At 36.3% G+C, this 25,423-nt stretch overlaps 1 protein-coding gene across 14 annotated transcripts in view; it reads left to right on the top strand.

Annotated features, from left to right (window-relative positions):
- Positions 1–25,423, top strand: part of GTDC1 (glycosyltransferase like domain containing 1) — a 393,447-nt gene that overhangs the window by 178,725 nt on the left and 189,299 nt on the right. For all 14 annotated transcript variants that reach the window (XR_003129487.3, XM_035702025.2, XM_049097090.1 and 11 more), the window contains 2 exons: positions 9,472–9,639; positions 13,018–13,191. Coding sequence is in view for 13 of the 14 variants with exons in the window: in XM_035702025.2 (XP_035557918.1) it covers positions 9,472–9,639; positions 13,018–13,191 (342 nt within the window). In the remaining variant the exon portion in view is untranslated. The remainder of the gene's footprint in view (positions 1–9,471; positions 9,640–13,017; positions 13,192–25,423) is intronic.

The raw sequence follows: 25,423 nt of genomic DNA, 5'->3' as shown, positions 1-25,423 counted from the left end.
TGTTGTGTGCTCAAGGTAGAAGGTAAGTGTTTTCTATTGGGGACGTGAGATGCTTCCCAACGGGACATGAGTTGCTTCCCAACTTGTTTTTAATGGTAAGGACTAAATACCATATTGAACACTCGACCTTATGCAGAAAATCAACCAGTTTGATTTTCTCAGTGTCATTAAGGTTACAAATGACTGACTCATCCATTTGTTCATTCACTTAATTCAAAACATTTTTTGAGCATCCAAGATAGGATAGTGAACAAGGAAGATACAGGGCGTGTCCTAAGAGAATTTAAAATCCAGAGTGGTACCTGTCATGATAGGGAAACTATAGGATACTAAAGAAAAGAACAGTAGATCTAATTTTTCTCATTTCTCATTTCTCATTTTCTAGGAGAAAATAAGATAACCTGTGACTATTGGAGAAACATGTAGAAAAGATATGTAAAATTATGTAACAAACCAGAACCCACGTTTTTTAATGAACACATTTGGTGACCAGTTCCTTTAGCTCAATTGAATCTCCAATGCACTTTCTTTTGTCAGTCTATTATCTGTTATCTTTAGTTACTTACTGGGCACTCCACTTACATTCTACATTTGTAGAACCTGTCCCTTCATTTCTCCTCTATTCCAACCACTAATCTGTTTTCTCCTTTTGTATTAAGGAATGTTACCATTGCCCATCTGATTGCACAAGCTAGAAACCTTGGTGTTACCCTTAGCCTGCCCTCCCGTAACCAAGTCAATATTGCTGTTATCTCCACTGCTTTTAATATCAGCCACTTTTCTCTATCCCAGTGCCTGACCACGTCCTTGTTATTCCAGTAGGCTGACTTGGAGTGGCCACCTCCATTGCATGTCTCCAGGAGATCCTTCACTGATGGTCACTAGCTTTCCACAGTTTATCTAACAGTGTAATCACTCAGTAAATATATGCTGAATGAAGGGGTGAAATAAAACTACTCAGTTTTATTTATGCCATTTACTTTTTTATGCCATTTATGCCATTCTTTATGCCATTTATATTTTTACTTCTCAAACACAGATGATAATGAGAAGTACAGTTAACAGGAACCATTGAGTCACATTCTAATCTTAGATGACTCAAAATCAGTGTGGAATAACTGAAAAAAAATAGAGGCTTTGGGTCCAGATCGACTTGGATTTGGAACTCCTCTCTGCCTCTTAGTAACTGCTATTGCCTTAGCACTTAACCAAACCTCTCGTGCTTTAATTCTTAATTAGTAAACTGGAAATAATAAGACACATGTCTTAGAATGATTAAATTAGATGATATATGTTAAAAAAAAACAACTCTTGCATTACTCATGGCTCCTTGTCTTCCTTTAGAATATGATCACATAGCTGTTGGACAGGCATGGTTTTAAACAAATTGGTTTTATCTTTAGATATGTATAGAACAACCTTTCTTATTTTGAGAATCGTAGTGATGGTGATACTTTGATAACTCGTCCTCTCATTTTACTACCATCTTTCTCAGCCAAGGAGCATTCACCATTGACTTAGTTAAGGATAATAAAAAGAAATAAAGCATTGTTAGTATAATTATAAACGTACAGTGGATCCCAGTATTGCTACAGATAAAGTGTGAACTTGGCAAACTTGTTATGCTATATTTGGGTGCTTCTAGGTCTGATGGAAGGAACACCTTTCCAGTTTTATTTGATTACTTACTTTTTTTAAAACTCTAAACTTTAAGCAACCATCCCTCCTCTTACTGAACTCAAGTAGCAATGACCATTCCAGATCCAAGACCTCAGGCCCCAGGACTCCCTTGATACCCTCCATGAGTGTGACCCTTCCTGATCTTCCACTACTCTTCATTTTGTTTTCCTCCTCTGAACGGATGGTCTTTAGTTCCTCTCCCTTTATTTATAATCCGTCTTGCCCTGCTTTGTCACATTTCTTGTGCAGGACAGAGCTAGAACTCCTCTTTTTGATTGTTATTTAGTGTTTCCTGTATTATGGCTTATTATACCAGTTATACTTTCAGCTCTTTTGGAACAGGGGTGTTATCTTGTACTCCTTAGTTTGTCAAGACTTAACAATATTTTGATTTGTATACTAATTGATAGATTGTTTAAAACAGATCTATCTATAAATGGTCTGAGTGATTTATATTCCTTTGTGTCTTACAAGAACACTCTTAATAGATTCTAGTCCCAGAATACATCAAAAGTGTTTAAGTATACACAGTAAAAATTTCGATTTATTTCTATTTTTTTTCTAGACACACACTCCCTCCCTGTTTCTTCCTTTCTTGTTACAACATAATTACTGGGTGTCTTTTATGGATTAGACACAATACCAAGAATTAAAAGACTTGAGAGTTAGCCTGAATAATTTGAGACACCTGAATTTAAGTGGCTCCTTTAGCTATAAAAGCTTATTTTATATATATATATATAAATATATATATTTATATATATATATATATATATATATATATATATATGTATAATTTATCTCCTTAGGCAGCTGTAAGGCAGGTCAGAGTGCTGATGACTGTGGAGTGGATATGTATTAAGAAACCACTCGGAGATACTGTTCAGTGGCATGTCCCACCTACAGACTTTGATTCCCTGCCTTCTAGACAAGTGTTCTTTACACAGTATTCCTTTGGCCATAATGATAAGCACAGAAAAGGAACATTATATGGTGGAGGAAAAAAGCAAAACTGATTACTTGATGCTACCCTGTGGGACAGCTTTTGGGAAGCTGGATACTCTCTTTAACAGCCTGTAAATTACCCATCACAGGAACCTGGATATTAAATGACTACATTTCCATTCCCTTTAGATAAGACTTCCATCTTGTATTTTTAATTGTTTTAGCAAATGGAAACATTTTGTTATGCATGTTCTTGAAGGTTTTTGAAAGTCCACAGCATTTAAACATGCAGTAGAAATGGTCTAATTAAGATGAAGTAGCTGACAACTAAAGCATAGTGTGTTAAAATGAATTTTGCATATCAATGATTAATGAATATTAGAACTCTGTTATCATTCTACACAGGTTTTACAAATTAAAGAAATATATATTTAAGCCAAAGATTTTTGAAGGGTTTGGAAATAATTTTCATCTATGCGTATATGTGTATTGAGCTCCTATTATATTAAAACATTATCACCACACTTTGGAAGTGACAAAGTGAAGGAAATGATAGCATTCCTCTCTTTTACTTCTTATATCCGGTTCATCAGCAAACCGTTGGCTCCTTCTCATCACCTCCAGCACTACCATCTTGACCCAAGCCACCATCACTTCTTTTCTCTTCGCCTTACTGTTCTGTCTTCCCAAGGGATTCCTTACAGTATGTTCTCCATACAGTAGTCAGTGTAAAGTTTTCTGATACTAAAAAGTAATAAAACATCTTATGAAATACATAGACAAATGTCATAGAAATACGAGAGACTATACAAAAGAATGTTTAAACTTCATAAATATGTGAATATAAGAGTCACGCCCTGGTTGAAGATACTATGACACATCATATCATGAAATCTGTTAAAAATCATATGTTTCAGAAATAAGTTTTTACATAGTAAAACAACATGTTAAGTGTTAAAAGCAAAAAATATTAAACTATGCAATAATGTATACATACTACAAAGTGAAAAGAATAAAAGTGAATATACTCAATATGCATATATAACTTTGGCATTTCCCTTCTTAAAAATCCTCAATCTCTTTTCCATTGCTCTTACCACTATATCCAAAATTATTCTCTTGATAAGGTCTTTTCTTCCAGAGACTTCCAGAATTATCCTCTTCTCTGGCCACTTTTTCATTGAGCAAATTCCTTCAGCCTCCTGGGTCCTTTTTTTTTTTTTTTTTAAAGATTTTATTCATAGAGAGACAGAGAGAAGCAGAGACCCAGAGAGAGAGAGAGACAGGCAGAGACCCAGGCAGAGGGAGAAGCAGGCTCCATGCAGGAAGCCTGATGCAGGACTCGATCCCAGAACTCCGGGATCACTCCCTGAGCCAAAGGCAGACACCCAACCACTGAGCCACCCAGGTGTCCCTAGTCTCCTGGGTCCTTATTCAGTTCCTCCACCTGCCAGTTTTCTTTTTGCCTTAGCTACTTTATTTTCCACCTTATGTCCATCATTTAGCCAAGTGCCTTGCAAATAATAGATACTCAATATATACTGGCTAAAGGAGCACCGGAATGAAAATAGTGGCTCTTTTTTGGAGTGGTTGCAGGTGACATTCACTTAATTTATATATATTTTTTTGTACTTAAAACATTTTCTGTTGTGAGCGTGTGCTTTCTCATTAGCAGGAGGAAAAAGAAATAATGCCATTCCAGAATTAGAGAACCTGGTAGATGAAATTCAGCAAGTCAGGAGGAACTTAGAAATTAGGTTATCACAAGCAGGTCAGGGGTCTCCATGAGAAAAGCAGTTCAGTGAGACATTGCTTTCAGGTATCATGGGTGAAGTACTGGATTGAGGAAATTTGGTCCACCTGGAGCTGTACTTTCCAGTACAGTACCCATTACTTTATGGCGGTTTCGTTTATGCTTAAATTGATCAAGCTATAGTCAATTTAAAATTTAGTTCTTCCCTTGCGCTAGCTATGTTTCAAGTTCTCCATAGCCATATGTAGCTAGCTGCCACTATATTGGATACTACAGATACAAGACACTTCCATCATCACAGAAAACACTGTACCACAGAAAGTATAGGATCTAGAATTCTAGACAGTCTATATCAAGGAGCAAGAATCAAGATAAGCAGCAGTGGAACAACAAAGATTTTGTTAATGAGGCCGAGCTACATGAGTCTGGACAAGGAGTTTAGTTACTGAGCAAGGAGACACAACTGGAAGAATGAAATTGACTCTTTTGTGAAAGACTTACTGAAGCCCTGCAAAAAAATTATTTGAGAATTCAACCCAAATCAGTATCTGTGTTAAATTGTGTACTGTATCCCATTATGTGATAAATGTGATAAATTGTTTTTGGGGGTGGAAGGGGCCATTGAAAAGAGTTCACGGAGTCAGTTGAGATAACTTAGTTCATGAAGTATGATTAGTAGATTGCATGGTGGTGGTTGGAATATTGAATGCCTATTTTCTGTTTCTCATTTCACTTCCCTTCCATACCATTTAAGATAATAAAAGTGTGCATTGTGATAATAGTGGCTCACTCTTCACACGCTTGCTTAGGTATATTTCAGCATCTCTTTTTATGTATTAAGAGAATAGAGTAAAAGGCAAATAATTAGTTTATTCAAACTGAGCCAGAAAAATATAAAATCTCTAATCTTGTATTTCATTACATTGAATGATTTTGGATTCCTTGAGCAAATATGCCTCAGTTTGTAGATATAATGTGCATTGGAAACAATTGAAACATATATATGGATACAGTGGCTTACAGCACAGAGCCATTTTGGTTAGACGGTTATAATAGCAGCTTACTTAGACTTTTGGTGAGATGGTATAAGCTAATGATGTAGCTGTTAATTTGAATTTAGCAGACATTTTAAATATAGGTTTCTCTTACAGAGACAAAAGTTGCAATTTAAAGCTCTTTGGTGGTCTAAAAACAGCTTAATTCTGTAGTAGCATGGTAATAAGTACTAATCCAGCTTATACAGTGATTGTAGTATGTCATGTTTGTGAAAGATTGCACAACCGCTTTCTCTGGTTTTTATGTTAATTTAAAAATATTAAACATAAAACCTTATAACATCTTCATGCTGAGATAAACTGTTCAATTTAACTTGTGCTCAAGCAGCAGCTGTCAGGAATTATCTTGTTCCTAGTGGTTTTTGCTATCACCTTGTGCCCTTTCCTGTCAGAGACACAGTGTGGGATGATAAGGCTCACCTTGTTAGGATTTATTGCTTAACTAATACCTGAGGCAAGATGAACATTGGAAGCCTAGGGGTTAGCTGCTGATTGAGTGATGTCATTCATTGCATTAACTTTTTTTTTTTTTTAATTGTTGAAAAGGGGCAAAGTAAAAATTGCCTGTGAATTTACCTGCATTCCTTTCGTGGGCATATTCATGACTTCTTTTTGTGTGCCACTGACTTAAATATTTCTGGAACTTCTTCCTGTCCAATTTAACTACTATTTTACAAGTGAAAAAGTAAAGAAGAAATGTTTTCCTAATGATGGAGGTAATTTCTATAATTTAGAAATTGTGAGGGCTATTTCAAGATCAGTTATAAAAGTAAAATGATTTTCCTGTTAATGATTGAACAAACTGAAGGAAGTGTTGGTCTGGGCAGTCCCAAATGGTTAATATTATGAAGATCATTGTCATTTCACTTCTGAATATATTACATTATTTCATTTAGGGGGTTTTAGTTGGAAGGCTCAACTTTGGATCTGAATCTCTTAATTATGGATCAGCTAGCAGGTAGAGTAAGGAGAGGAGGTGTATGGTAGGAGTATAGTGAAGGACTCTTCTTGGTTAAACATTTGCTACAGATGATCCATCCTGAGGATAATTTTCATGTAGGAAATTAACAATTGGATTATGACTAGAAGTACATATATAATGGGTTTATTTTTTATGGAATGTATTTTTCCCTTCTACTTACTGCCATTTAATGCATATTTCTTCAAATTTGTAATTTTGTAAATGTGTAACAAAATAAAAATTTGAAGACTAGGTCAGTGAGTTACAACATACCATTCATCTAGATTAATCGACTAGATTAACATTTTCTACATTTTTTATCTCTATGCAAATATATACATAGGAATATTTATTGTTATTAGTAGCCTTTTAACTGAACATGTAAGAATTGGTCGTAGACATGGTGACACTTCACATGTAAATAATTCAGTGTGTTTCCTAAGAATAAGTAGATTCTCAAAAATGTAATAAAATGTAATAAAATTATTACATTAAGAAATTTAATTGATGGGATCCCTGGGTGGCGCAGCGGTTTGGCGCCTGCCTTTGGCCCAGGGCGCGATCCTGGAGACCCGGGATCGAATCCCACATCAGGCTCCCGGTGCATGGAACCTGCTTCTCCCTCTGCCTATGTCTCTGCCTCTCTCTCTTTCTCTCTCTGTGACTATCATAAATAAATAAAAATTAAAAAAAAAAAGAAATTTAATTGATAAAAATTTACAGTCTTTAACTGAGTCCATATTCAGAGTTTCCCTATTGTTCTCATAATGTCGTTTATAACTGTCTTGTCCCAATCAAGAATCAAACATTGCATTTTGTTTTGGTGTCCATTTTCCTTTAATCTAGATTTTTTTTTCTTTATGCCACTAACATTTCTGGAAATCAAGCCCTGTTATTTTGCAGATTTTTTATCTGATTGTCTCCTCATGACCAAATTCAGATCAGGCATTTTTGGCAGGAATACTACACTGGTGATTTGTATCTTTGTCAGTGTATCACACTGGGAAATACATATCACTTGTCCTGTTATTGTTCATATTAAGTTTGATGACTTGGGTAAATTGATGTCTACCAAATTTGTCCATTAAGGTACTATTTTTTTCTTTGTAGTTAATAAGTAATATGGGGGCTGCATTTAATGAATTTTTTTGCCTTGTGTGTAAAAAACCTTGCTCAGGTCTCATGATTAAGAGTGAGTCATTGCTTACAATAGTATTGTATGGAGGGAGAGTAGGGGTATTACTCAATAATTAGACCCACAAGTCATCATCCATTTTCTTTTAAGGAAAATATTGATTGATTGAGATTAATATTTTATTATTGTCTCTACTAAGGATCAGATTTGTAGATAAGCAAATATCTTCATATTGCAGAATTTTCCATCTCTGCAGTTTTAGAAAGGCTTATACTTGATTGTGGTGGTGGGAATATTTTTGGACAAAATAGGACATTTTTTCACCACAGTTTTTCTGTTTGCTTTAGTTGAGTACAAATAGACAATTAAAAAAATAAATACATCTCCTTTGTAAGATTTTTTACTTCAAAGCATTAAACCATGACATTAATACAGCAGTATGGGCTTAAAGAGAGATCACTGCCTTTTGGTCTTATGTGCCTATTTTAGTCCATGAAGAAGACACTAGAATTCCTATTTATGATATATGCACTTATCATGTAATCCTTCTTCTTATGTGAAAGGCTAGTGCTGCAGATCATATAAACACCTGAAGTTAGCCATTTGGCTTGTCAGCAAGGGAGAATTTATAGTAGTTGTAATCATGGTAATAACAAGTATAATATTTTGTATTTATTAAGTACAGAAAAAAGCATTTGGAGTGTAAGTGGCCCACTACCAATTCATATCCGTGGTATAATGAAAAGTACGTCAGGCCTAGAAGACCAGGAGTTTCTGCTTTGCTACTCTCTACCAATGTGATTCCAGGGGGAAAATAAACACAAAAACTCTTAACCTTCTTGATCCTCATTTTTTAGAATGGGAATTAAAACTGTAAAGGTCAAATGATGCTACATTATGTTATAAAGGTGGCATTACATCAAAATTGTGCCATTGAAATGTCTTCAGCTATTCAGAGACTGTAATTTGTCCCTCTTTTGTGTCCATATGTGGTATACCTCATTAGGGAAACATTTCCAGGTTGTCCTAGATAGTTATTACTCCTTTCTTGTTTGTTCCTCTTAATTCCTTGCTAATGTCACTGTTGCAGGGAGCATTTACGTGGTGGGCTCTCTTGTTTCATCTTTTCTGTTCTTCCTGGTTAGACTCTGGCACACAGTAGGCATTTGGTAAATGTTTGTGGAGTAATGAGTAAATATACAGTTTCATTTATAAACATGTTAGGTAAGCTTTCAGGTTCCTTTTTTTCACAAAGATAAGGGATAGCTTTCTTCCTTTTTTAATATTTATGTTTTATATAAGGAGTTTTATAGTTGACACGTCTGATGCCATTAACAGTCCAGTAATGGAGGATAAAATATTTTTTAAAAAACACGAAATATTGCAGGATGGTTAAAATAAAGGGGTGGGGGAAAGGAGAGGGATAGTGAAGAAAACATGCCAAGAAAAAAAGACCACACTTGATAAGTCTATTGCATAAATCAAAAGGGTTTATGTCATAACATGAACATGTGCCATTCCTGCTCATATATTGAATTTCAGTAGTTGGTTGCATAAAGAAGTAAAGTGTAATGAAACTGGCAAGCAAAGTATTCCCCAGTCAGCCTTATCTTTGTTCCATTTGTCCTTCAGATAGAGCTTTTCTTGTCTTTTTCAATAAAATCCATCCGGCTTTTTTTTTTTTTTTTTTTTTTTTTTTGCATCTCCCAGTAACTGAGCTGAGAAGACCAATGAGATTCATGGCTTTTATAGTTCTTAGCAGCTGCTTTTTAAGAGATCAAAACTTAGAATGCTGCTACATGGTATTAAGGCATAACTATTGATGTGTCCCTACAGGGGATATGTTTTTCTTGGGGTAGGAAGAGGGAAAAGGGGAGAAAGGTGAAGGATGACCACTTCACGCATGCTTGGGTCAGTAAACTTTAATTTCCTTGTTTCCTAGGATCCTCTTTGCAAGCTCAGTGCTGAACCTGACCGAACTGGCTGCCCTTCGGCCTGACCTTGGAAAATTGAAAAAGATTCTGTACTTCCATGAGAACCAATTGGTATATCCTGTCAAGAAATGTCAGGAGAGGGATTTCCAGTATGGATACAACCAAATTCTCTCATGGTAGGTATAGATTATATCATTATATTTAGACCTTTGCCCCCCTTTTTTTTATAGTTAGCTTTTAAATCTGGAGACCTACCATACACTTATTTTAAAAACTCCTTAAAGTAGGTGTGTATGTTTAAACATAACTTACATGGTAGTAATTGCTTGTGCCTTTACTATATATCTATACAGATATATAGATATGAAAACGGCTAATCCCTTTTAAGATACTTGTGTGTAACAATCTAACTAATTGTATGTTGAACAAGTTACCTATTTTCTACAACATTCAAAACAGAATCAAAATGTCGACAAGAGACCTTCTTCACCCCTTGATTCCATCATGTATTGTTTAAACAATACTTTTTAAAAAGAACAGTTAGTTTTCATTTACCAACCACTTTCAGTATATCCAGCTGAAGTCAACATAAAAATTTACAGAGGAAGAAATAAAAATTGGAGCATATTAGAGCAAGGAGTTTTTGTCCTTTTTTTTTATTGTTTGTAAGAGGAAACTATGGAAAATGAATCTTTAGGTGGTTGGTGTTTTTTTTTTTTTTTTTTCCCCTCATTGAGTCCTCTGAAATTGCACAGCCTTAAAATACCATGACATTTCAAAGGTGATGGTCCTTCTCTGTTGTTACTTCAACAAAGTGTATCTCTTGAAGCTTAGTTAATGAAAGAAGTTAATAACAACTCTGAAACGGCTTTGGTATTGGATCCTATTCATATAACTGCAGCAACCTGAGTAGAATCAGGTTGGCAGTGATTGGATACATCTTACTCACCTTTTTTAATGTTATTAGCAGTTGGGATTGATGATGTGTTTAAACAGACTCCCAACTCTTACAGGCATATTCCATAGTTTAGTTGACATAGAAAAACAACAATATGGTAATATTTCTGTGTTTCGAGTATTTCGTAAATCTTTTCCTGCAATCATTTTTACAAGCTGCTTCAATTGTGAAGTAGCAGTGCCATCAAAATAGAGTGGAACTGCTTCACGTCAAATGTCTCATAAAAAAGCAACCGTTTTAAAATTTCATAATAAAATTAAAATACTTTATTTTATATTGAAACTGAGAAGGGAAATATGTTTTAAAAACAAAAATAAAATCATTTTGTGCTTTATCAATATGGAAAACATTTGTAATATTCTTTTGATTTCTTGAATTAGCATCATTCTTTTCCTCAGATAGTGTGTGTTTATTACCCCTGAGAAATAACTGGGGAAAAAATTAAGTCTATTTTTCCCTTTATGGGTGGCTTTAAAGTTAATGGAAGTTACACCCACTCATATCAGAGAGGAAGTGCATGAAAGAATATTTCTGTAGACTGTCTTGGATCTTTAATTTAGCATAGACTGGGTTTTTAAGAGTATAAGTAGTTGGGTTGCATGCCCTATGAGGGCAGATATCTATAAAAAAATTTAGCTCACTGCCCCTTGTCTATTTTATAAAAGATTGTTTTTCCTCAAAAGGAATGAGACTATAAAAGCTCGTACATGATTTTCCAGCATTGCTCTTCTCAAGAGGGTAAACTGATAGACAAGTTCTGGGAGAAAGAAGTAGACTCAATCATTGGTTGGACTCTTAATGAGAAAAAAATGGTTTGCAGTTGTCCAGAGGACAAATAAGAGTGTCAGAAGGCAGTCCTGTTTCAGATTCTCTTTGAAAAGTATGAGTCTTGCTTCCTCAAATGTTTCTTTAGTTTTCTTGCTGACTTCTGCTTTTGTTGGCACTGTCGGATTTCTTTCCTGACCGAGTGGCAGTTAAGGACCTCAGAGGTGACTGGCATAAGCACTCACCTTAAATAGAGGTTTCACTAACCCTCTGACTTATGAACACATGTCGTAACTGTATATTATGACCTGTGGGTCGCTATTACAATATGTGACATATGGTGAAAACAGACTAGCTGTAAAACATCCTTCAACTTTTGGTATATTATTATATTGGCTTCCTTATTGCTTGGTGTTGTGTCAGCACTTCTGTGACATTCTTTTGTATTATCCATGCTGTTCTCACCCCCACCCCCAAATTTCCACTAGGTTGCAACTAAAAAAAAAAAAATACTTGTAGGGAAAAACAGTTTTGCAGGGGAGGCATAAAGGTGGCAATTCAACATTCCTTTTGTAGGTTTTTCATTCTGCTGTGTATTAATAATAGGAACTTTGGCTGCCCTCAGTAAACGGAGGGTTTGCTATGATATTCCTATTCTGTAAGCTCTGCCTATTAATTTGTGTTTTATAGGTTTATGGGCTTTTGTGTCTTTTTATGGACTTTTCTTGATTTGTCACTTTCAAGGTGAAATCAAACTAACTGCTACTTGGGCTTATGTACCTTCTCACTAAAACATTTGTGTGCATTTTACTGAGATCCAGTGACAGTGAGACTGACATGGAATCATTGCTTAAAGCAAAGAGGACCATGTTAAAAAATCAAAACAGTTGTTTATTAAGTCAGTTTTTTTGACTCATAAAGGGAACATGCTACATATTCAGGTTTTATCCGGCTTGCCCATAGTTATCATTTGTATTCATTGTTCTTCAACAAAATGTTCTAGGCAGTTCTGAACAATGCTGACATATTTATGACACTTAAAGTTTGTTTTCACATTTCCTTATAACAATGTATTTTGGATTATTTGTATTTAAAAAATAGTAAGGGGAGGAACACAATCTTTCCATCAAAAGTAATAGATAATATATTTATTTTATTTAATTTTAAGGGCCCATGGTGTTGTGGCCCCTCTTCTTTGACTACCCCGAATATATTCTAATCATAAAATAAGTTATTTGTAGAGATCCCATATAATCCTTCCTGTATAGTTCCAGAACTTTAAAAAACCTAATGATTTCTTGAAGAAACGATTAAACAAGAAATAGACTTTAACCACACGTTGAAAGGTATGCTCTCATGTGAAATAGCTTTATCTGAACTACTCTCCTTGAAGGTACTGAAAAGTATGGCATGTGTTCTGTTGTCAACAGTATGGCGTAAAACGATATGTGTCACTGACACAGAAATCCGACGTGGGCATTTGGGCCACAAAGGAAAAGGTCCTGTTGTACTTACTGTTGTTGATAATATAGAAAATCCTGACACTGCAAAAAAATAAACTTTGCTTGAAGCCTCATAAGAACCCAATAAATCATTTAATTCCTCTCTTGCCTTTCCTCCCTGATGCCAGCAATCTAACCTACCATGATGGAATGGGAATGAAACTAACTTATCTATTAGAAGCGATGTAGTAAATACTGATGGGAAGTGTAGAGTTCTTTGCAAACCCAAGTACAGAATAAACTCTGACTAACACAGAGTTTTAGGCTTATAAAAGATAACTGTAAATGACTGTGGGTTCATCGTTTGCATTTATCCCTTCCCTTTACAGCCTGGTGGCTGACGTGGTGGTATTCAACTCGATTTTTAACATGGAGTCATTTCTCACCTCTATTGGAAAATTTATGAAGCTGATTCCTGATCACAGACCCAAGGATCTGGAAAGCATCATCAGACCTAAGTGCCAAGTTATTTACTTTCCCATCAGGTTTCCTGATGTGAGCAGGTCAGTATGTTTCACTCCATTTTCAATATTGTGTCATAAATTATTCCCCAAATGTATAGAAATTGGTGGCATTCTTGCCAATTATAACTTTTCAGCATGAGCATGGTTAATTAGAGAATCGAGTTCTGTTTCAACATGCTGTGATTTACAAACATTTTAAATGGTCCTGTGTCCAACCAATCACTGAATGTTTAGTCCTAATATTGAGTTCATCCTTTGTTTTCTGTTATTTATTGGTTTCCTCAAGCAAGCTGCGTTGGCTTTTTTGACACTTACTGTTTTGTTTCTTTATTTGTTGTTTTGTTACAGAAGTCATTGTCAAGCATATTTCTCAACCTTTGCATTCAGCTTATGTCCATGGGTTTATATGTATATAGCAACCACTCTAAGTAAATCAATGTTAAATTTCACTGCTTGGGTTACTTTCATTTCCCATTCTATTTTCTTCTATTTTTTTTCCTTCTTCCATTTCTTTTATTCATATTATCTTAATTAAGAGTAGGTCTTCCATGTTAGGTTGCAAATACACTTAATTGCCATTTCTCTTCCTCTGTTACTAAGGACATTTTTTATTACCCTTGTTGCTGGGCCCACCCTGAATTAGCAGTGGATGATGTGGCTCAAAGGGAACATTCTCAAATTCCTTTTCACTTCTGATTAAACCTAGCAAAACGGTTTTTATCACCAGTAGGAATATTTCCCCCATGTGAACAGAAAGTTTACTTCAGTGGGACTCATACTAGCTGGGGATGCTGCTGTTTGTAACTCATGATGCCCTTAAAAGAAGTTCAGGGACAGCTGTTTCTTCCCCATCCCTGAAATGAAGGCAGGAAACAATTTAATGTCTATGCATGTTATGCAGGAGGTCTGAATTACTCTCTGTGTTCTAGATTTACTGAGTTCACCCAGATTTTGCTGTGGGATCAGTAGTCCTCATCAGCACTCTTAATGCTGATTTATTTGAGTGTTTTACTAGTTAATATTTCATTGAAGAAAAATCTGCCTAATACCAAATCAAGTTAGTGAGTCATAAAATTTAAGTCAGACAACCTTGCCCAATTCTTACTTTATGGAGTTCAGAAAGCAGAGGCCCAGAGAAGCAAAGACTGGCTTGTACTCACACTGCTGACTATGGTCACAGACTGAATTAAAGTTTAAACTCTATGATTTTTTATTCAGTTTTCTGTTTAATTCTTCAAGCTTCCTATCATTATAGGTTATTTGTCAAAAACATTTAATCGTTTATTTGCAGTTTTGACAACTCTCAGGCCAAATGAAGCTAAGATCAAGATTGACTTCCAGTTATATATTTGTATATGTATAAATATGTATATGCATAAATAATGTGTATTTGTGCATATATATATAATATGTGGGATGAGACAGTTTCAACTTTTGGAAAATATAATTGTTATCCTTCAGATCTATGATTAGTTAAAACACAGTTTATATTTTAGGTCATACTTTTAAGATACGAACTTTATTTCGTGACATGTTTTCAAGGTTTTCATATAATATATGCTCAAAATGTACATCTTTGAGTAGGTGATTATACTACATCTTAATTATTACCACTATAGAATTTCAGATAAATACTGTTTTAAAATTCATTTGCATCTGATATATCCTTACAACATCATATGTTTAATACACCTGTGGCAATTGAATAGTTTATTAATTTGGACTATATTACCATAAATAAATCTAGCTAAATGGAAAAAGGTTAAGAAATATTGTGGCCAAGATAACATTCATAAGCAAGGTCTTAGCCCAGAGTGTTATTTGAATTATTTTCAAATGGTAATTTGCTTTATCCAACCCAAACTCATATAGTGTAAGTAAGTGATTATTTGCATGAATGACAATCATTCTAATGCCTGCAGTCTTAAAAGAGTATTATTTTGTTGAGATGTTGAAAAATATTTAGTAATTCCAAAGGCAACATAACCAAGATGATTTAAAAAAAACTTTTAAATGCTTCTATCTTTCTCCCTATATAAATATTATTTGGTCATGGCAAAAATAAATTTAAAAACAAAGTAGAAGATGTAATTAAATTATTAATACAATATGCTATAATACAACGTGTATACTATAATGGATATTAGAGAAGGGGAAAAGCTGTATTTCAGCAAAAAATATGAGGATTTCTAAAGCTTATAACAGTTAAAATTCAGAGCATGTCGGTTACATAGGATGTCAGTAATATTGGGCTTCCTGGCAACTGCTGTTACCTATTGCCCTCCTCACTCCTCACTGCCTTGTCTTTCTCATGGACCAGAAAAATAATAGCAAGAAAGAATATCACTTTAAACTATCATTATATGTATTTGGGGTGCCAGGGTGGCTCAGTCAGTTAACTCTTGGTTTTGGCTTAAGTCATGATCTCAGAGTTATGAGATCAAGCCCTCCATCAGGCTCTGTACTCAGCAGGGAATTGGCTTGAGATTCCCTCTTCAGTCCCTCTGCCCCTCCCCCTGTTTATGCTCTAAATAAATTAATAAATATCTTTAAAAAAAAAAAACAAACTATCATGTGTATTAAACATTTGGAGATAGGAAAGCTCTTAAACACTGGAGGTGTACTTACATGTATTTGAGTCTTAACTACCACTTACTAGCTCTATGACCTATGTCAGTGTAATGACCCTGAACTTAGGTTCTTTAATATTATGATTATATTTACCTTATCACCTCATAGGCATTGCATAGTGACTAAATGAAATAATGCATATGTGAAATGCCTGGTATATAATAGCCCCCGTAGTAAAGACAACTTCATCTTATTAATTTCCCCACTCCCACTGTTATATAACCAAGCACATTTACTGCCAGCTGAATATAAAGCACCCTCTTCCTCTCTACCCTCTCTTAATCAGCACATGAAAATGGAGAACCCTGCCAAAGGAGCAGCCTAATATAAAGAGGTTCACTTATTATCCTGTTTCTCATCCTGACTCAGTCTTTGGGCCTCACAGGAACCTACCATCCATTGATGGAGCCAACTCCTTATTTTGATTCTTTTCTTGTCCCAAGTTTGCTTCTTCCTCCTTGAGCTCAACCAACATATTTGATCATGTTACTTGCTGTCTTGCATATACTCTCTTTTTTTTCTTTGGCACTTTTCCTTTAATCTAATTAGGAGGGAAACATCCAGCTATACTTATTAGTCTACTCTGAATTCATATGGTCCCTTTGAGCTGCCTGGCAAGCAGACCACATTTCCCATCTTCTAGATAACTAATCATGCATTTTTCTTGCTTTGTAAACTTCTGATAACAAATATTATATCTTCATTCTCAGATCATGACTGAGAAAACAGAAGCAGTCAGCAGAGAATTTCTATATGCTGCCACTGCCACATCTGCCCGTCCATGTGCTTCTAGGTGCATCTTCTTTATCTTCACACCTATTAATATGGATGAACTGACTTTGCTTCTCTGTAAGGTCCTTGCCTCCACCAGAGTCCCTCCTTCGTGCATACCTAAGGACCACTGTCCTAGCAATCTGTCCTTCTCTGTTCTGCATCATCAGTTTTCCTGTCTTTTGGATCATTACTGTTAGCATAAGAAAAATGCCATTTGTTTTACATCTTTAAAATTAAAAAGTTCTTTCTTGATTCCACTTCACCCTTCTGCTATTGCCTGTTCCTTTTCTCTCTGTTAGTAGCAAAAGCTCCTGAAAGAGTTGTTTATACTTGTTTCCATTTTTATTCCTACTGTTCCCTCTTATAGCTACTCCACTGAAACTGTTTTTGTCAAGGTTACCAATGACTTCCATGCCTCTCTAAATCCTGGGATCAATTCTCAGTGCTCATCTTCTTTAACATTTCAGCAGCATTGACACACCGTGACACATTCTTCAGTTGATTCCTAGGACGCTCAGGTTGCTACTTCTCGGGCTTGTTGCTGGTTCCTCATCATTACCCTGGCTTTGAACTTCAGACTGGCCTTTGGCACTCTTAACACTTAAAGGGTTGATGGAGGAAGAGCCCAGGATTGAAAGGAGAAGAAAAGAGTCAGGAGGCCAAAACTGAGAGAATTATCCTCTGGAGCAAAGGGAAGAGGGTTTTAAGAAGATGAGGTCAGTAGTGAATTCAGAGGACCAAGGTTAAATAAAGTGATGACTAAAACATATCCTTGAAATTTGACAATTAAAGAGTCCGTGGTACCCCATTCTGCATTCTGTTAACTCACAGAAAAGTTTCCTATGTTCTTTCTAGTAGCCAGAGAAAGTTAGAATCCCAAGTTTGGATGAAATCTCTTTCCTTTCCTCTTTGTCTCTGTCTCTGCCACACACACACACACACACACACACACACACACACACACACACACAGATTCTGCTCCTCATTTTGTGGGTGGAAGCACTAAGATTCAGAGAAGTTAAGTGTCTCCTGGTAACCACACAGCTAGATACAGACAGAGCAAGAACTGGAACTCATATCTCAAAATCTCCATCCTGTGCTCAGCCCACCACTTATTGTGAATGCAATTTCAGAGGTCTTGATTATCTGATTTCTCAGCTGACAGCAGATTAGCAGCATCACATTGGGGGTGCGATAAAGGCAGGCTCACTGACAGCAGTAAGAAGTGACAGCTGACTGACAGCTCGACAACAAGGGAGGAGAGAGATAAACTATTAAAAAAAAATATATGAGAAGTGAAAAAGCCTAGCAGCCTGGAGCCATTCTATGGCAGGGCAGGCAACTGTGCACGTTGAAGAACCCCTGCAGACATTTCTCCATGATTGTACAGCTTGTACATCACATGGATGGCTGTGATGTATTAAAAAAGATGAAATGATAGCCAGTAAATCCTGTGTAAGAATGGAGGGAAGTGCATAACCCATTGTTGGCAGAAATTATAAATAATAGCAAATGCAGGTAGACATCATGCCTCGCTCTAGAATGTACACGAGCCATATTCACCTAAAGGAAGACAGTGAACGTCTAAACCCTTCCCATACAGTTGTACTATCTGTAAGCTTAGGTGACCAGGGAATATTTCAGTAGGCTTTCTTTTTTAGATCTTCCTGATTGGAGCCATTTTATGGACTAGATCTCCCCTTGCTGCTGGCGTATACATTAGCTCCTCTGGTACTGAAGGCATCCAGGCCTGCCAGATGATCAGTGGTCAACAAGACCTAATTTGCAATATTAATACCATGCTTTAGCCTGTTTTGACTGCTGTAACAGAATACCGTAGACTGGGTGGCTAATCAACAACAGGAGTTTATTTCTCATAGTTCTGGAGCCCGGCAAGTCCAAGATTAAGCCTCTGGCAGATTTGGTGTGTGGTGAAGTTCTGTTTTCTGTGTTTGTGCTGTGTTTTTATATGATGAAGGGAGTGAGGGAGCTCTCTGGAGTCTCTTTTAAAAAGGCACTAATCCCATCAATGAGGGATCCACCTTCATCATGAGATTATCTCCCAAAGGCCTCACCTCCTATTACCATCACATATAGGGGCAGGGTAGGATTTTAACATGAATTCTGAAGGACTGCAAACATTCATCTTGTAGCATGCTAGAAGATAAATATGATCTCAAGACTTGTTGAGATGAGACTCATGACTAGGAAGTCTATGCTGTGTTAGAGGGTAGAGATTAGATTGAAAATGAAGGAAATTTCACTGTATATTTATCAAGAAGGAAGATTTCACGTGGAACTCCATGGTGCTGATGGCTATGTGATATAAAGAATAAAGGAAGCAGTCCTGCAGCCAGCAGAGTTAGACATTGGCTAGAGAAAACCGGTTTTTTCCTACTCTAGGTCACGTAACTGCCAAACAGGCCAGGCTGAGTACAACGAGGGGATTTTAGTTGCACCAGGCCTTGGTGCAACTCTCGGTCTAATGAAATCAGAACATCAGAGGAATTTGCAACTTGCTTTCTGACAGAGTCATCTTTAGAAGGTAGAGTTAACCATAACAGCTAACCTTACTTGTTCTTATTTTAGCCCTACATTGTGCTAAGCTTGTTCTGTGTATTTTAGCATTTTATTCTTCCAACAATCCTGAAAGCTATTTTCCATTTATAGTTGAAGAAACTCAGACATAGAGAATAGAAACAACTTTTTGCCTACGGTCATACAGATAGTAAAGGTAAAACAAGAGATCAAACATTTTTTTATCCGATTTTAGAACCTAAATTCTTAACGGTTTTTTCTATATTGGCTGTGCCCCCCAAAGAGGTTCTGTTCCCTGGCATTTGACTCTGACCAGTGAAGAACAAATGATTTATAAAAGAGAATCAACAGAAATATTGAGTAAAAGGGAGCATGTCATGGTAACGTTATGAAAGAAAGGACTCAAGGCTTTAGAAAGCAGACTTTTGGGCAGCCTGGGTGGCTCAGCGGTGTAGTGCTGCCTTCAGCTCAGGGTGCGATCCCGGAGACCTGGGATCGAGTCCCACATCGGGCTCCCTGCATGATGCCTGCTCCTCCCTCTGCCTGTGTCTCTGCCTCTCTCTCTCTCTCTCTCTCTCTCTCTCATGAATAAATAAATTAGAAATCTTAAAAAAAGAACAAGAAAGAAAGCAGACTTTTAAAAGGTTGAGGTATTTAAAAAGAGGATACCTGAAGAGGAATGAGAAATTAAAAAAAAAAATCTGATAGTAAATTGAAGATAGGCCCAAAGAAGCAGAATAGAAAAAAGAATACATTAAGAAAACAGTAATAGGCTCAGACTATTATTCTGTGTATCAGAAAAACCATTTTTTTCTACTTGTAAATATCTCTAATTTTTCCAAACTCTTTTCCCTTACAAGTTAGCTTATAGCATGGTACCTGTCTTATTGGGCCGTGCCTAATCCATCACATTAGATGTTTAGGATGGAGCTGACTGTGTCAGCCTATCATCACACTTCTTCCATCTGTCTCCCCTACAGGATTTGGTGCTGAGGGACCATTCATGATTTTCATAGAGTGAGATTATCCCAACTCCCAACAAATTGGATCACATAAGAATGTATTATACAAATATAGTGGATTACAAAGTGGTATTTTTATCCTTGAAAAAGACCAGGTTTTCCCAAGGAATTCCATCAGGGAGCCATGAGTGGGAATGTCAAAGTAGATATCCTCTGCTTCAAGTAACATTCAGTTGGATTAAAGGTGAAGAGATAAAGGCTCAAGACTGTCAAGTCCTGATACTTGTATATATTTATCACATGTTTGCGTTCTCAGTTCCATTATATTGCGAAAGAAGCTTAAATTTCTTTATTATATTTACACATAACTGATCAAATGTGTGTGTTTCCAGGGGAGACCATAAAAAAATCATTTATTTTTTAATGAAGGGATGAGTGGATGGTATTTCCTTAGGAGTTGAAGTTTGGACTTGGAACAAATTGAAGACTGTATACTTTAGATGGAAAAATAGGAGCTCTTTCCTGGGGTTCAGATTCCATTTAGTCATCACAGAGAATATCAAGTATCAATCTTGTGATCAATAGAGAACAATTTCATATGCTTCTGTAATCATTTCGTTATATATTCCTATTTCTCACAATATTGGTTTGTCAGAGTTGCCTGAATGAACAGTAGTAGGTTTTACCTGTGAGTTTCCTCATTTCAGAATAGATTTTGTATCCTGGGAATCGGAATTATATAAAAAGCATCTCTGGTTTCCTCCTCTGTACCGCGTTTTTGACAGCAAAGGAGAGAGGAAAACAATGTTGGTCATTTGGAGTAATCTCAGTTATGGAAACCGTAAGAATTTCTCTGCGTGTACCTCTCCACCTATGTTGCTAAAATGTGATGCTAGAACAGAGGTCTATGGACTTCACGTAACTATTTTAGAAACAAAAACGGAGAATTTTAAAAACAGTGTGAAAACTTTAAATGAAAACTCTCAGGCTGTGCAAACAAAGGCGAGGAGCCTAAGGGCTTTTTGAAGAATTCTTATTAAAAAAAACACTATTTTACATTGCAAAGCAGATGTGTCAGAAAACAACAGCAGATCTGTAATTTGAGAATTCGGGGATTGATAGGACAGAAGGCAGCCCCCATGGCTCCCCACAGAAAACTTTGTTTTCTGCAGTCAAGAGTTCTGCTTTTGGCGGGGTTGCCAGAAAACACCTTAATCTTCTTACCACATGTGGTCATATTTCTCAGATATTTTGAGAAAGCACTAGTTAGACATATTAATAAAATACTGCCTTTGCTGTGTGAAATAATGAAGTGGGTACTGTCTTCTTGAATATTAATCTAGGTTTGAAGTAGAAGAAGAAAAGTTTTGCTTTTACAAATTTAAACATATCCATATTTGCTAACAATTATTTTGGCTCTTCAAAATGAATGCAAAAATGTGTTTCGTTTGAATGTCATTTAAAAAAATTTTTATAGAATCACTGTACTAAAAAAAAACTTTTGATAAATCATTCCAATGTTTAACACCACTCACTTTCACGAAATCTCCTTTATATCTAATGCAAATCTTTCATGCTGTGTTATATTCTAACCATCTTCCTCTTACTATTCTTGTTAAGAAAAGAGTTTGGTTTCAGCATATATACAATTCCTTTGTTGGCCTGAAGTTACAAAGAACAAACTCTTGCTTACTCAAACTCGTATTTTTAGTGAAATTATCATTCATGTTAATGCCTAATTACTGCAATTAGATTTCTGCTCTCTTCAATTTATACAATAACAATAACCCTACCCAAAAGAAGTGCTCTAAATTCAGCAGCAGCAGCAACAAAAATTATCCTTTTATAACATGATTTACCCCTGTTCTCAAGTATAGAGAATGTTTGGCATCATTGTACATCAGAGACTTGATGTACATTTTTTTTTTAAGTTCCTCATTGTCCTTCCAAAGTAATCTGGGAGGTAAGAAGCAAAGGCCACAGATCACAGGGCGGAGGAATAACTAAAAATCAGAGAACATGCTTAGCTAGGGACTACATCATCCATCCAAAAGGAATCATGGAGCAGGGCTGCTACAAAATGAGAATGAATATCATTCAGCAAACTTAAACCATAGTTGAGGGGAATTCAGCAAAAGGCCACTTAGGATCTCTTCCCCTCGTGGGCTTAGAGGCCATTACTAAGCTTCCTATAGCGTAAGGAATGATCATCAATGTAGATCCAGCCAGGCAAGAACAATTTATGTTATATACTCTGTTCATTACATGAGTGCTATGTAAATGCACGTTAGAAAGATTTCAAATAAATTACTTTGATGTTTAAAAGACCAAGCTTTGGTTATCTTCCTAAAAAGCACTCAATTCAAATCATTCCATTTGGGGTAATGCTGCATAAAAAGTGGGAGTCAGCAGGATGGTGCACAGCAATCTAGTTTGTCTTATACCACTTACTACTACTGCTCAGCCTAGAGCAAATCACTTAACCTCCTAGAACTTCTGTGTTCCCATCTGTAAAATGGGAATCGAAATAGTACCCACCTCTTGGATTTATTGCGCCAATTGAGATAATTATTACAATGTGCTGACTGAGCTCTGTGCCTACAACCTAGTAATGTTTAGTAAATGGTAGTGATTTTATTTATACTCCCATCATCACCATTTTGGTTATGTTTGACAGGCTTTTTGGTTATGTTTGACACCCATTCAGCATGATTCCAACCTCAAAAGTGAGGGGGGACAAAATTTTGAAAACCCTAATAATTTTGTAAAACATCCGAGGCTCTGAAGATTGCCAGTAATTCAGACAAGGGGTAAGGACTGTGTTATAGCCTATCAATCCACATAACCGCAGCACATGAGAGGGCATAATTCAGCAGTGCCTGGGCCAGTTACACGGGCTGTTTCCACATCTGCCTGGCACCTGTGATACGTATGCATTCCTTGTGGCGCTACAGTGTGGAATGGTGTGTGGGGTGATCGGTGCAGAAGTCATTGTAGTTGTTCAGTGTTCTTGTGAAGAGTGCTGGAGAGTGTTTTAGATAGTTTTCCACTAAAAAAATAAATTATTTGGAATGTACCATTCAGCAGTAAACTCCCAGAATAATCTCTTAACACAGAATGGCTCATTCCACAGAAATTCCAGATAAAACACTTTATAGGAAATTCTTTAAAAATATGTTTCAGAGTAATCAGATGCAATAAAATATGCTTAACAGTAGTTTAATCCTTTGAGATTTATTCATGCCTTGTTCACCCAACATTTATTAAAAGCTTGCTATTTGTATGGTAAATAGAAGGTATTCCAGGATATAAGGATATAGAAGACAGGGGCCTTAATCATAAGAGCTTTGTAGAAATGATAGGCATAATCAGGTGTCTTTAAGTTTAAAATAGAAAAAAGAACACAAGTGCTTTTTATGGCATTTAATCTGGGCATTAAAGACTGACTCAGCTTTGGGCATAATAATACTGGCTATCATTTATCAACTGCCTTTTCTGGGCATGCACTTTATGTATATGACTTCTAATCTTTACCAAACCCCTGCAAGCTAGGTACTATTATCCTCATTTTACAAGTGAGAAAAGTGAGGTTCAGAAGGTTAAGCTTGCCTGAAATTGTACAGCTACCAAAACTGTCTGGCTTCAATATGCTGCTTTCATTAATGCCATGTTATTTCTTACTCTGAGGAAAAGGAGAGTGGGTTAGAGGATGTGCAAGCACACATTATGGAGAGAGAATAGTTAAAACCAGATTTATGACAGTGAATGATCTCTGGGCCTAGAAGAGATTAATTACCTTTGACTCAAGTGGGTGAAGAGGTAGCAAGATTAGAGATGGGAATTAAGGCTGAAGAATTTGGACTTTAGCTGATAGTCATTTGGGAGCCACTGTTAGATCACGAAATGGGGAATTTGTTAATTGTTAAATAGAGTATTGATGGGAAAGAAAACAGGATGCAGAGAAACAGGTTTTAAAAAATACCAGAGTACGTTATTGAAGACTTGAGCTAAGGAAGAGGACATACACATAAATATGCTGGTTGTAGACTTGGCAAGTTGATAGTGGCAACTTAATGGATGGAGAAATGATCTTGGATAATCTCGAAATGTTAAATGATTGACTAGGAGTGACTAGGAGAATATCTTTTAAGTGGTTGACTAGTAGTGACTAGGAGAACACCTGTTCTATTGGAATTGAGAATAGATTTGCTTGTGTAAAGGTGGGGAATTCAGAGTTTTATATGTTGAACCTGAGATATTGGCAGGTCATTTAAATGGAACTGACCAGCAGGAAGTGTCCACTCTTACCCCAGTGTCATTATTTAGAACTGTGTGTGATTTGTTATATTGACCTGCATTTTTAGACATTTTGGTTGGATTTGCTCTTTTTTTTTTTTTTAAGTTAATTTATTTATTCATGAGAGGCACACAGAGAAAGAGAGAGAGAGGCAGAGACACAGGCAGAGGGAGAAGCAGGCTCCATGCAGGGAGCCTGATGTGGGACTTGATCCCCAGACTCCAGGATCACGCCCTGGGCCAAAGGCAGCGCTAAACTGCTGAGCCACCCAGGGATCCCCTGCTCTTTCTTTTGATATGCTTGACAAAGCTCAAATTTATTTTTGCCAAGTAAATCCAAAGTATCTGTTTCTTGTCATTTGTTCACTTGTCTTCACTTGTCTTCTCCTAGTGTAGAATTTGTGAAAATATCAGATCTTTTGAACTCTTTATTTCTGGATAAGCAGGAATTTATTAAGTTACTCCTTCCTTTGTCTTGCCGGAGTTCAATAACTGAATCACTTCTGTCCCTTTGGACAGGGACTCCTGAGATCAGTAGTTTATAATGAAAGGGCAGAATGGTATAGTGCCTAGGAAGAGTGACTTGATGTTAAGCACAGCCGTGTTTCACATCTCTTCTGCTAACCACTTGGTTGATATCGAGAAAGTTGTTTGACCTTTCACACCTCATTTTCCCCCTTCATCTGTAAAGAAGGGGGAATAATAGCAGTCTCATTGGCTGTTGTGAAAATTAAATGAGATATGTATGTAAAGTATTGGTTAAAATGCTTAAAACATACTGAGAATTAAATAAATGGCACTTGTTATTATTGTCTTTAAGTTGTATATTCATTTTCAAAATACCTGTAGTGCTTTCATTAACCTCTATGTAATTTATTTAATTTTCTATAGAGTAAGAACTTTGCCCCAAATTGTGGTCCTGTATGACTTCAGTAATTTTAGAAGCAACAGGTGTTTGCTATATGTCAATTTATAATTTAAAAAAAAAAAATTAAGTGTTGCTTGCGGGCAGCCCAGGTGGCTCAGCGGTTTAGCACCGCCTTCGGCCTGGGGTGTGATCCTGGAGACCA

This window comes from Canis lupus, chromosome 19, assembly GCF_003254725.2.
Source record: "Canis lupus dingo isolate Sandy chromosome 19, ASM325472v2, whole genome shotgun sequence".
NCBI lineage: Eukaryota > Metazoa > Chordata > Mammalia > Carnivora > Canidae > Canis > Canis lupus.
Note: the sequence above shows the minus strand (reverse complement) of the source record. Positions and strands in the feature narration are given on the sequence as shown.